General features: G+C 48.5%; 1 protein-coding gene across 8 annotated transcripts in view; it reads left to right on the top strand.

Moving 5' to 3' along the window:
- The window catches only part of NOD2 (nucleotide binding oligomerization domain containing 2), a 33775-nt gene extending 24413 nt beyond the window's left edge, over positions 1-9362 (top strand). For 2 of the 8 annotated variants that reach the window (XM_029211406.1, XM_029211415.1), the window contains exons 10-15: positions 242-325; positions 844-927; positions 2603-2686; positions 3956-4020; positions 5809-5892; positions 7383-8713. In XM_029211406.1, coding sequence (XP_029067239.1) covers positions 242-325; positions 844-927; positions 2603-2686; positions 3956-4020; positions 5809-5892; positions 7383-7534 — 553 coding nt within the window. In that variant the 3' untranslated portion in view covers positions 7535-8713. Of the gene's footprint in view, positions 1-241; positions 326-843; positions 928-2602; positions 2698-3955; positions 4021-5808; positions 6470-7093; positions 7228-7382 lie in introns of those variants that run through there. The other 6 variants (XM_029211425.1, XM_029211444.1, XM_029211434.1 and 3 more) reach the window with 6 other exon arrangements.
- Positions 9363-13462: the final 4100 nt, after the last annotated feature.

Below are 13462 nucleotides of genomic sequence, written 5' to 3'. Positions count from 1 at the left end.
GGTCTCTAACTATTTTGTAAGCCTGATTTAAAGAAGCTAAAAAAACCTGAGTGAAGTTTGGCCATCCCTCCAAAAAATGGAGGCAAATTCACTTTGCTGGGACCTAGGAGTCCCCCTGAGACCTTTCTGGGATTGGGTGGTCCTGCCCCTCTGATTGGGGCCACAGAGAGGAAAGGCACATGTCTGGAACACATGGCAGGTTCTCACTGACACTCTCTGTTGGCTCTGTTGGACTTTTCAGGCTCTGGGGCAACATGGTGGGTGACAGGGGAGCCCAGGCCTTGGCTGAAGCCTTGGGTGATCACCAGAGCTTGAGGTGGCTCAGGTATGCCTCAGTGTTTGTCCTGAAATTGTCATGGGGGAGCCAATAGGAGGAGGGAGGAGCTTGGGCCAGTTCTGAAGACCTTTGAACTTCATTTTTAGCCCCCTGTATTAGATAATTGGATGATAAAGAAAAACCACTAGATTTGGAATCAGGATACTTGAGTCTTTCTGGGTGACTTTGGGTCACTTCTCCTCTCGGGGGTCTTGATTCCCTATCTGTACACTGAAGGTCTTGGGCTAGATCAGATACACTTTAGCTCAAGGGCCAACTCCAGTCTGTTAGTGGGGGCTGCCCAGTACACTATGTTGGGAAGGATTCTAAAGCTACTTCTGGGCTTAATGAAAAAGAGCACTGTAATCAATTAGTGATGTCTGGCACTGTAATCAATTAGTGATGTCTGACACGGAGCAGACTAGGACATGGGGCAACGTGTGCCATGCATTTTGCACTTCATGGGTTATCTTATCTCTGAGGTCCCTCCCTGCTCTGACATATTTTTGTTCCTTGATTACATCCAGCCTGGTGGGGAACAACATTGGCAGTGTGGGCGCTCAAGCCTTAGCATTGATGTTGGAAAAGAACATGGCCCTGGAAGAACTCTGGTGAGTTTAAGAGATTCATTGCTCTAGAGAGGCAGACATCAGCCTTTCTTCATTCTCTGGCCTCATCTGTGGAAGCCATTGTGTGTGTAAGACAAAGATGGATGACTGAATGATTGGGTGATTGTGTTTGTCTTTGTCCTGGGTGACATGAAGCTTATAGAGCCTGGCATATAGGTGCTAATTCTTTTCATTTAATTATATTGATTGGTTTGTTGGTTTGTTTACTGCCTCCCTGGGGCATAATGGTTAAGAGAACAGACTCTGGAATCCAGCCAGCTGACCTTCAAGGCCTGCTGTGATCTTAGGCAAGTTAAGTAACAATCTCTGAATCTTAAGTTTCTCACCTGTAGAATGAGAGTATGGATGCTTTCCACTATAAAACACTTCTGTAAGAATTAAATGAGGTAATGCTTGTGAGGAGCTTTGTACAGTGTCTGGAGTGTGTGTAAGCACTCCATAAATGTGAAATTGTAGTAGTGACAGTATTTCTACTACTCTTGCTGCTGCTGCTGCTCCAGTGACTGCTGTTTTGTCTTTTCGAGGTGAATGTGAGTGCCTAAGGACACTGGATATTAAAGTCAGGGTCACGTGCAAGGTGGAGTGGAGTTTGGCGGAAGTTAAAAGATGAACCATGAATCATATTTATCCTGATTCCAAGCTTTCCATCCTTTAGCTGCCACTTGTCTAGCCTTCTTCTGACATATTCTGGGCAGTTCCAAATTATATCAGGGAGATAAAATGCTGAATGTTTGATTTTTCCGGTAAGCATAAAGGCACTGAAACCTATGAGCATGGCCACAAAATGAATATTGCCAGTGGGCCTTGGCAGGGCCCACTAGCAGGGCCCAGGGCTCACTAGCACTGCCATTGTACCATTGAGTATATCCTGATTGGAATTTCTTGTTAGAGGAGTGCCTCACTGTGAGTGTATTGGTTATGACTGCATTAGGCTGCAAGTGATGGAATACCTTTATTTACAGTGGCTTAAACTTGTAAAGGATTGATGTTTTCACGTACATGCGGTTTGGAGGTAGGCGGCATAGGGCTGGTATGGCAGCTACATGAGGCCAGCAGGGGTCTGGACTCTATCTCTCTAATCCTTCACATCCTTAGCGTGTGGTTTCATCCTCATGGTTGGTTTCCTCATGGTCACAAGGTGGCTGCTGCAGCACCCACAGCACTCCTTCTGTCGTCCAGGTTCAGTCTCTATATCCAGGCAGGGCAAAAGGCTGGGTCTCTCCCCTTTAAAGAACATTCCCAGAGGTCCCATCTGTCAGTTTCTCCTTATGTGTTGGTGGCCATGTGGATGTCACTTGGCCAGCCCTGGCTGCAGTGGAGAGCAGGAAACATAGTTTTTCCACCAAGCACATGGCTGCTCCCAATGACATTAGCCTTCCATTAATGAGAAAGAAAGGGAAAATGGGTATTGAGTCACTGGGACATGAGGGAACTTCTTATGTGAAGGAGCCCTGGGGCAAATTCTCTCCCAGAGATGTCCCAGGAATTGAGAACCCTCATACCTTGCTTGGCCTGTTCTTACTTTACTGGTAAATGTGGGTTTTCAGATGTTGGATATTCTTAATTGGGGGAGGGCACATGCATTCATTTTTGTTGGCGTCATCTTCCATAATAAACATTACCATATCAACTGGGTTTTCTCCCTTGTTCTTGCCAGCCTGGAGGAGAACCATGTCCAGGATGAAGGTGTGTGCTGTCTCGCGAAAGGACTTGAGAAAAATTCAAGTTTGAAAGTCCTGAAGTAAGGAACCTGTAAGCAGGCCAGTAATGACTGGCCTTGGGAGGGGGTGTTTCTGAATCAGAGATCTGGGAGGCTTCCCAACCTGACTAACTCACAGGAGGTGGCCTGGTAGAAAACTGCTGTTTTTTCTGTGTTCCCCCAATCCCAGGCAGGGGTTCCAGTGTACATCGTTTACTTGGGAGGTAGTCCCCGCAAACACTGGCGAGAGGGTAGTGAAATGAGGCCGGGGAGGGACAGTAACCAAAAAAAGGTGTGTTATCAAGCCGGTTATCACTGGGGACCTCTGGGGTACAATCCTGTGGGCGAGAGGCAGCGGGGGTATTTATCCACCAGCTGCTGTCCTTCACATATTGAAGTGTGCTTGTGGGGATATTTGTTTTCTGGCACGTCTGGCTTGCCCCGAACATGGCTGAGCATGCTCCTGGGGTCAGCAGAAAGGTCTCAGGCAGAGAATGGGGGTCTTCCCGGCAAGCAGCCCTCAGAGGTAGGGGTGAGAGCTGAGGCAATATGGGTGGGTTGCCAACAGCATCTGCTATAGTGACTTACAGGCTGGGCCCTTCCCCCGCTCCAGGGGTCCTCTCTGACTCAGGCAGGAGAATTCTGATGGTCATTCCCAGTGGCTCCTCTTGGTGCGTTATGCAGGCGGGCATGCTTGCTTTTACTTATGTGTGCGTTCATCCATTTATGTACTGATGCAAGAAATGCTTCTGGAGCACCCAGTCCATGCCAGGCTCTGTCTGAGGCACTGAGGATAGAGTGGTAAAGAGGCCCCTGCTCACATAGCTCTTAAATTTGAGCAGGAGAGACAGATTATGAACAAGTAAACAAATGAGACCATTTCTGTTAGTAATAAGTGCTCTCAAGAAAATACCAGAGAGAGACGACAGGGAGTGACCGGAGAGGGTAGGGGAGTTGCTGCTGGGTAAGGCCTCTCTAAGAAGGTGACATCTGAGTTGAAACCTGAATAACAAGAAGGTTCCCGCCATGCTGAGGTCTTAGGGACGTGCAATCCAGGTGGGCAGAACAGCAAGTACAAAGGCCCTGTGGCAGAAACGAGCTTGGTGGTTTTGAGAACAGAAGGAGGGCCTGTGAGCTTGGACTGTAGTGGATGGTGGAGTGGGAAGGAGCTGGCCACAGCAGCCTCAGAGCTCTGGGAAAGATTTGGGAGTTTATTCTAAGGACATTGAGAAGGCTTCGGAGGGTTTTAATGAGGGCAGTCATGTGATCTGATTTATATCATCCAAAGATCGTGCTTATTGCTTTGTGCAGAACAGGTGGAAGGAGGGTAAGATGGAAGCAGGGAGACCAGCCAGGAGGCTCTTGCACCCTTCCAGGTGAGAGATGTAAAGCGGATCAGGCTGAGGGCAGTGGAGGAAGCTGGTGAAAGGGGATGGCAGCTCATGGAGGTCCTGCGGGTCCAGAGCTGGAGGGCTGGGCAGCAGTGGTGTTGCCGGGGAGGTGATCAGGGGACCACTAGAGGCACACTCGGCGGTCAGGGACCCATGCCACAAGGAGACGGATGGCGGGTATGAGCAGGGGCCCAGCCAGTGGTCACCACAGGCTTGTGGAACGGTGCTCTCTGAGGCTGGCGCCACACCAGCCATGGTGCCAAAGGTCTCATTTCCCAGGTATGTCAGGGCACCAGCAGATGGCCCTTTTTGCTAGAGGAGACTGGCCTCTGCCCTGGCAAGCGTGGCCCGGGGAAAACACTCACCTTCCGAGACCAGCAGACAGCTGCAGCTGGGAGAACGTCTGCTTTGCTGCCAACCCGCCATCCACCCTGGCAACACTGGTTTGTGTTGCTTCACAGGGGCTAGGAAGTTGCCAAGTGTTTGGGGAAAACACTTCCACTCGTCACATGGATGAAGCTCGGGCTCGGAGGCCCTGGTGAAGCTTGGCTTTGTCTGCGCTGGGATCCCGGGCTTTGCACGCAGGGCGGCTCTTGGCAATACCTGGTTTATTATCGACCATGTGCGGATGAGGCGCATTTGTCCTCCCTCATTGTCATAGACTTACCCCACTCGAACCCCACAGATGCCAGGCAGTGGGAGCCGCCGATGTCCCACGCTGCTCTGCCGAGAGTCTTATAATTCAGCACCACTGAACTGTATCCTCCTCCACTGTTTCCCCATAAAAATCAAGCTTCTCACATATCTTAAAAAAGAAAAGCAAAGCTTACATCCTTCTTCCAGACGTGGTCTGTGCCAAGCCTTGGTTAAGACTGCAGGCTCTGGAGCCTGACAGCTGGGGTTTGGGCCCCAACTCCACCATTACCAGCCATTCCTGCTTGGATTTGTCCCTCAGTTGCCTCACGTATAAATGGGGTAAAAACTGAACCCTCCACATAGGGTTCTGAGCGTGAGCCCAGGTGATGTAGGTTATGACGTGGCACATAGTAAGAGCTCTAAAAATATTGCCTGCTGTTATTTTTAGCACTGCCTTAGGGTCAGCTTCTCAGAAGTTCCTGAAATTGTTGAGGGGGAAGCCAGGTAGTGGAGATTATAGAAGGCCAGCTGTGAGCAAAAGAGCAGTGTGGGGACCACTTGGCTCTCCCCCTGCTGTCCCTGACTGTATGCCATCTTCCCTCCCCATTTCCAACCTCGTATTTTCTTTAGTCTGTGTCCTTGTGCCCCCAAGGCTCTTAAATGACAATATTGCTGTTCATTGATTATTTTCTATCAGTTAAGTACAGTGCCCGGTGCTTTAGAATATGCCATTCTTTGTTTAATTCTTATACTCCATGAGGTGGGTACTCTTCTAGGTCCTTTTTACAGATGAGGAAATTGGGACTCATTTGCTTGAGATCAAAAAGGGAGTAGCGTAAGGTGGATTTGAACCCAGGAGGTCTGGCACTAAAATGCACATAGTTAACCACCATGCTCCTTCCTAAGGGAGCAGCCACTTAATACTCATCTGGTGAATGGAGGAGAGAGGGGTGCATTTCACTTTGGGCATTGAGCCTTGCGAATGAGCTCATTGGGAATCTCTGGCAGGAGAGGGACATGCTGAGGGGGCAGGTGGGCTTCAGGAGGCTGGCCGGCTCCCAAAGCCTCCTTTAATTAAACAGGCTCAAGAAGAGAAGCAAGCATCCTCAAAGCTCACCATTCCATCTTCCTCTCCAGGCTGTCTAACAACCGCATCACCTCCCTTGGGGCAGAAGCCCTCCTGCAGGCCCTTGAAAAGAATGACACCATCCTGGAAGTCTGGTAAGGTCCCTGGGCAGGCCTCTTTAACCTCCCTCAGTTTTCCAATCTATAAATTGGGGTGAAGGGAGAGAGAAACTTGAGAATTTCTAAGATCCCTTATGACCCTGACATTTAGTCCCATTCTGCATGTGATGGATCTGGTTCCCTGGGAAAGATGTCATCATGTTTCTAAGCTGGGACCAACTCTCTCATTTTTAAATCATGAGCGTTTATTCAGGAATGTCTCTGTTCTAGGCAATCGTGTGGGATTTGGGGTGTGGTTGAAGAGGGAAACAGAGAAAAGAACTCAGCTCTTGCCTTCCCGGGGTATCACATCTGCCTTCACAGGTCAATGCTCTTATAATAGACCCTCTGCAGTTCTGGGCGGCTGTTACACAGGATGGGAACTGTTGGCCAGTGTTTCCAAGTCTTATACGTAATGAAAAGCCATGTTCTTTTATGTATTTGAAAGGAGCAGTACATCACAACTTCAAAGATTTCTCCTTCTTCTTTCCCCCTGGATAAATACATATTTATCACTCAGATTATAGGTAGAAAGGTTTCTCCTGATTTAACATGTTATGAGTGAATGACACTATATATGTTTCAGGCACTGGGCTAGAAACCAATATTTTAAAATGAGGACATTCCCTATAAAAATCTATCTTTCAGCGGTTTCTCAAAAAAAGCTGGCCACTCTGGAACTCCATTTAGAATGCCAGTAGTTAAGCAGAGTAGAGGACAGGCTGACCCCACTCAGCTGGGCAAACCGGCTCAGGCTGACCCTAAACCCCACCATGCCGATTGGCTTGGACCAGGCCCCTTCGGCTGCTGTATATTACATGCCTCATCCCTGAAAGCTCGTGAACCCTGCTTTACATATGCAGATTTGTCCCTCCCTCAAAAAGCACATCAAGGCAGTAGCAACTGTAGCTATCAAATGATGAAGTTAAAAATAAAGACTTGTAAAAATCTGTCCTACGATGGAGAGAATTTTCCTTTCTGTGCGATTGTGTAATCCCTGTAGCCTGTGAGGTCCTCGGGTCCTGGGTAGAGCGTGGGCTTTATTTTTTTCTTAAACCATTGCACAGTTCTGAGAAATGTCTCATTCTGTGTCCGGGGGGGGGGGGGCAAGCTAGCATCAGGTTGATATTTTAAGGGTTCTGGTGTTATTGGCAGAGCTCGGGAGGACATTGGGATTTGCTCATTGCATTCTTGACAGATTCTGCTGTTGCCTTAAAAAGAATGGCCAGCCTTGGGAGTCAGGGCTGGCTGGGCCCAGCGTGGACTCTGCAGAGCCATGAAGGCTTGTTAAATCGTGCCCAGTGATTCATGAGCCATCCCGGCTGACAGAAGGTAAAACCTGCATAGACTTCTCTCCCAGGAGAGCTGCAGCTGGGCCGGAGGGCCAGGCCATCCAGGCATGAGTTCATAAAGCGGCAGCTTCCCGGTTGAAAACACTGCTCTGGTCCTGGTCTTATTCAAACCTCTCTTTGCTTTATCCCCTTCAGGCTCCGAGGAAACACTTTCTCTCCGGAGGAAACTGAGAAGCTCAGCCACAGGGACACCAGACTCTTGCTTTGATGTCTCCTGGTCAATGTTCATCTCAGTTTGTTTGGGAGCAGGCCATGGGTTTGGATCCCAGAAACGGGATGACGTCTGACAGCAGTCCACTCAGATGGAACCTGGTCCTGCCCAGGGCCAGCCCAATAGGTCACCTTTGTTCTGGCAGAAGAAGGCGCATCAGTGCCCCGCAGAGCAGACTTTCCCAAAGCCTATTTTTCCTGTCAAGTTCTTCCCAAGATTCAATCCTGGGATGTAGAAGAGGGGCAGCCCCCCTCTACATGATGGGGCTGGTCTCGGGCCAACCTGACACGGGTCAGTGGAGCCACGGATGCCACTGCGTGCTTATTGGTGCAGAGAGCTCCACGTGAGGAGGGGTATTCAGGAAGCAACTTTCTGCTGTGTTTCAACTCATGGTCACCCATTAGGTTGTTCTCTATGTCTGGTTCCTCCACTCATCCTGGACCCCTGTCCATGGCACTTCCTCTGTGGTTGAGGATTCAGAATACTGGCGTTCTCATCTTTGCTCCTTCCGTTACACCCCAGCCCTCCTCCCGCCCTCCCATTCCGCTCAACACCCCACACATCCTGGATGGGAAGGGCTTTAATTTCCCCTGCTCTCCTTCTGGTACTTAAGACATTTTTGAAAGGGGACACATGACAGCCATGTGTTCCTCAAGACATTCTAGATTTTCAAGAAAAATATGACCACACTACAGCTGGTATCACACCTGGACCTTTATTTCCAGTGAAATCAATTACTCTTCAGTTAAACCTTTGGAAACCACTCCCCATCCAAATGCAGCTTTTTAAAATTAACCTGGGCCAGAATTTTGAACAGCCCCACTCTGATGCCTGTGAACTGAACTCTGGCAGCAGACTTCCAAAATATATTCATAAGAGACCGTTCCGTTTTATTTGTGCCAGAATGCTTTAGGATATAAAGTTATGGATCAAAAGTTTACAGGGCAAAATCAAAGGCCCTTCCTTATAAAGCAAATGTTTATTCTGAATTTTTCAAAATGATGCATGTTGAAGCTTTTCTAAACTGTCAGGTGCTGTGCAAGTGTTATTATTTTAAACACTGTTATCTGTGAAAAACTGGTTAATATTTATAAACCACTTGGTTTTTTTCTCCCAAGTTTATGTTTTTATAACAAAATAGGGCCATGAATTTTATGCCGCACATAATCACAGAGGAGAAAACCATTGAGTCACCGAAGCTATCTTTGTTGAGACCAAACATTTAAAAATATTCCTGAACATTGTCAAATATTAAAGCACAATTTTCTACTTGAAGGGGGGAAACATGATGTTTCAACCAGATAGTTGATTGCTTAAGGCACAAGCAAGTTTTAGAAATAGGCTTGCAATCAAAACACATTTGGCTTTGGTTTAGAAAAGTCTAATCCAGCATGAACTTTAGGCTGCGGCAAATGTGAGAAATGCGAGAAGGACCCCTGGGCCTCCCTCCATTCTCTCCAAGTGGCTCCGGGAGTCTCTAACAGGAGAAGATTTGAGAACAGTTCTCCTCGGCAAGCAGCCTCCTGAGTGGGCCTTGGCGAAATAATTCTTAGCTGCATTTAATTAGCAAGGACTCACGTGGCTGCTCATCAAGGTGAAATCTGCTTCCTTGAATGGTTTCGTGTGTGTCTGGTTGGTTAAATGTTGTGACATCTCCCTGGGCCCTTGCCCAGGGAGAGCATGTGTGTGGGTTCTCTTTGTTTGTTCGTTTTAGTTTATTTATTGATGCATAGTTGATTTACAATGTTGTGTTAATTTCTGCTGTATAGCAAAATGATTCAGTTACATATATAGGTACATATTCTTTTGCATTACGGTTTATCACAGGATATTGAAATAGTTCCTTGTGCTGTACAGTAGGACCCTGTTGCTTATCCATTCTATAGATCTTATGTCTGCTCACCCCAGCCTCCCACTCCATCCCTGCCCCACCACCCCTCCCCCTTGGCAACCACAAGTCTCTATGTCTGTTTCTTTTCTCTCTTTTTTTTTTTTTTGCAGTACGCGGGCCTCTCACTGTTGTGGCCTCTCCCGTTGCGGAGCACAGGCTCCGGACGCACAGGCTCAGCGGCCATGGCTCACGGGCCCAGCCGCTCCGCGGCTTGTGGGATCCTCCCGGACCGGGGCACAGACCCCCGTCCCCTGCATCGGCAGGCAGACTCTCAACCACTGTGCCACCAGGGAAGCCCTGTGAGTCTGTTTCTGTTTCATAGATAAGTTCATTTGTATCCTATTCTAGATTCCACATATAACTGATATCATATGGTATTTATCTTTCTTCACTTAGTATGATAATCCCTAGGTCCATCCATGTTGCTGCAAATGGCATTATTTCATTCTTTTTCATGGTTGAGTAATATTCCATTGCATATATTTGTATGTGTGCGTGTGTGTGTGTGTGTGTGTGTATATCTATATATATATCTATATATATACTGTATCTTCTTTATCCATTCATCTGTTGATGGACATTTAGGTTGTTTCCATGTCTTAGCTATTATAAACAATGATGCTATGGACATAGGGGTGGGTTCTCTTTGTTGGTGGCATCAGGTTCTGTCTGACCATTCTTTCAAATAGAGAAGATCAGGAGGAAGATGGGGGGGGGCTGCTTTCTCAGAGGAGTAGACAGAGCAGCCTGTTTGCATGGCACCATCTTGCATTGCAAATTCATCTGAACAGAACGGACACCAGCCCTGTCATCAAGGCACTGGTGGGGAGGGCAGAGGGAGAGGCAGGCAGAAAACAAGTAAACTTGAAAATATATAAAATAAGGTCCACTGTGTCAAGTGCTAGGAAGGGAATAAAGTTTCAAGATAGAAGGAAACCTTTGGATTGGAGGCTGTTCAGAGACAGGTTCTGCGAGGAGGTGACAGGTGAGGTGACAGGCCCCCAGATGAGAAGGAACTGGCCATGCAAAGAGGGAGGGGGACCTGGGGGAGCATTCCAGTCACAGGGAACAAGCTTTACAAAGACCCTGTCATGGACAAGAGCTTGGTGGGTGTGGTAGGCTGAATAATCCACGCCCCACCTCAAATAGCCAGGTCCTGATCCCCGGAACCTGAAAACGTTGCTTTACATGGCAAAAGGGACTTAAAGATGTCATTAAGTTAAGGATCTTGAGATAGGGATATTATCCTAGATTATCTGGGTAGACCCTAAATGCAACCACAAGTGTCTTTAAAAGAGAGAGGCGAAGGGAGACTTGACACAGAAGAAGAAGGCAAGGTGACCACTGAAGTAAGAGGCTATACTCCTGGCTTTGAAGGTGGAGGAAGGGGCCTCATGGGCCAAGGAATGCAGCTTGAGAAGCTGGAAAGGGCAAGGACACACATTTTCCCCTAGAACCTCTGAAGGGAGTGTAGTCCTGCAGCTACCTTTGTTCTAGCCCCATTTTGGACTTCTGGCCTCCGGGACTGTAAGAGAATTACTCTGTGTTGTTTTAAGGCACCAAGTTTGTGATAATTTGTCACAGCATCCAGGAAACTAATACAGTGTGTTTGAGGCAAGCTAAGGGGAGAGCCCACCACATGGGTCTGCAGAGGTAGGTAGGGCCAGTTCATGAAGGGACTAGTTGGCCATGGGAAAGAATCATGGCAGGCCATTGGAGAGTTCTAAGCAGTGCAATGCAACCCATTTAAAGAAGATCTCTCTTGTTCTGGGGTGGAGAAGCGACTGGAATGCATAAAGGTAAAGGTGAGGAGAAGAGGAAGTAGACCATCTAGGAGCCATTGCAGGGGAGAGGCAGCTGGGCAGCATCAGGGGGTATCAGTGGAGGCGGAGAGAAAAGGATGGATTCCAGAGATATTCTAGAGGTCAATTCCCAAAGGTTTACAAATGGAATGGATGAGAGGGATGAGGGAAAGTGAAGACTCAAGATATCTGCTAGATTTTTGACTCGAGTAACTGGGGAGGAAACAAGTTTGGAAGCAGGAGAGACTTCTGTTTTGGATTTTCAAGTTTGAGGTATCTAAGTAGAAAGGTCAAATGGAGACGCCACGTTCTGGCGTGGGTCTGGAGCCTGTGGGAGAGGTCACCACCAGATATAACACCATGGGCAACCTCAGCATCAAAAGGGGAATGGGGTCCTTGGGCCTGGATGATATAACCCAGGGAGAGATTATGGAGAACAAAGAGCTCAAGAGGGCCCAGGTGGGACTACTCTGGTGGCGCAGTGGTTAAGAATCCGCCTGCCAAAGCAGGGGACACGGGTTCGAACCCTGGTCCGGGAGGATCCCACGTGCTGTGGAGCAGCTAAGCCCATGCGCCACAACTACTGAGCCTGCGCTCTAGAGCCCGCGAGCCACAACTACTGAACCCGCGTGCCACAGCTACTGAAGCCCGCGCGCCTAGAGTCCGTATTCTGCAACAAAGAGAAGCCACCACACTGAGAAGCCTGTGCACTGCAACGAAGAGTAGCCCCTGCTTGCAACAACTAGAGAAAGCCCACGCGCAGCAACGAAGACCCAGCACAGCCAAAAATAAATAAATAGATTTATTTAAAAAAAAAATTTAAGAGGGCCCAGGTAAGGGTGGAACTGAGATCTTGACATGTGATTACTGTCAGAGCTCAGAGTGGATGTTTCCTACCTTGCGAAAGGCCAGTAGGCCCACCAAAGGCATTCTAGGTATCTGCTGGTAACTTGTGAATTAGGACTCTTAAAATTCTCCAACAGGGAGGTTATCTGAAAGATGTGTGCTGGTGGCCAGTGGCTTATCCGGGAGCAGGCAGATTCCAGATCTGTAGCTCAGAATATTTAATTCTTCCACACAGAAAAAAAAGGTATCAGAGCAGAAGAGCTTGAGACTTTAATTAGATTCACCATCATCTTAGAAGAAAAAAAAATGTCAATCTGAGTGTTTTTTTTCCCCAAAACCTAGAGTGCCAAACCCAGATGCTGAAATGAATACACCCCACGGAAATGTGGGAGGCGGAATCCCATTCCAAGCGGGCTGCGTTGAGACTACATGCGGCATCATTTCATTATTGCACCAACACCTTCACGCCTCCTTTCCCGCTCGGGAGATTGGTGCAGCACACAGCGCTCAGGGCACACTCCCTGGCAAGGCCTTACGGGAGGGGACACAGGGCCTCGGGCCCTGGGTGGCAGGTTCCAGTGGGCAGCAAGGTCATGAACAACATCGAGGACTGGCCTGGGCAGTTGCCCTTGGAGAACTACATAGGGGGAGACTGCAGCTGTGCAGACTGGCAATCCAAGCTCTTTGGATTCCCCAAGATTTCCTTTTTTTTTTCTCTCTCTCTAAATGTAATCCCACCTATCATCACTTTCAGAAAAATCCACAAATCCAATCCCCTAAGTGCTACCCCTGCCCCGTCAATCACCTGAAAATCCTTCCTCTCAGGAAGGGCTGCATCTCTTCTTTATCTGGACCTTCTTTCTTGACATCTTCAGTTCCACATTCCCCTCCTCCCACCTGCTCTCTCCCACGCCCCAAGAAACAAGGGGCTCCTTTGGGGCCCACCCCTGCCTGATTACTGACTGGTCTCTCTGCTTTTGCCCTTGTCCCTCTGAGTGAGCTCATTAAAACATAAGTCAGATGAGCCAGGGCTCTGATTTAAACGCCTCAGGACTTCCCATCCGGTGCCGGGTAAAAGGCGGGGTCTGCTGCTGACCTGGACCACCCCTGTGTTTTCTCTGGCCTCACCCTTGTCACTCACACCCGCATTCTCTGAACTCCAGCCACACGGGCTTCTTGGCTCTTCCTTGGCAACGCCAAGCACACCACTGCTTCCAGACCCTCGCACTTGCCTGTCTCCTCCCACTGGGACACTCTTCCCTAGACGCGGCATGCCTGGCTTCCTAGTTTCCTTCGGGTCTTTGTTCGCATGCTACCACATCAAGAGAGCCGTTCCCTAAACAATCTACCTAAAATAGCAGTCCCCAACCACCTCTTCGACCCTGCCCTGCTTAGTCCTCTCTTCTCAGCATGACCACCTGATGCGCCCTTGTTTCTTCCTTCCCCTAGAATGTCAACTCCATGA

The sequence above is a fragment of the Monodon monoceros genome, unplaced genomic scaffold (assembly GCF_005190385.1).
Source record: "Monodon monoceros isolate NGI ecotype Baffin Bay Population unplaced genomic scaffold, NGI_Narwhal_1 Super_Scaffold_10, whole genome shotgun sequence".
NCBI lineage: Eukaryota > Metazoa > Chordata > Mammalia > Artiodactyla > Monodontidae > Monodon > Monodon monoceros.
This window is presented reverse-complemented; position numbering and strand designations above follow the sequence as displayed.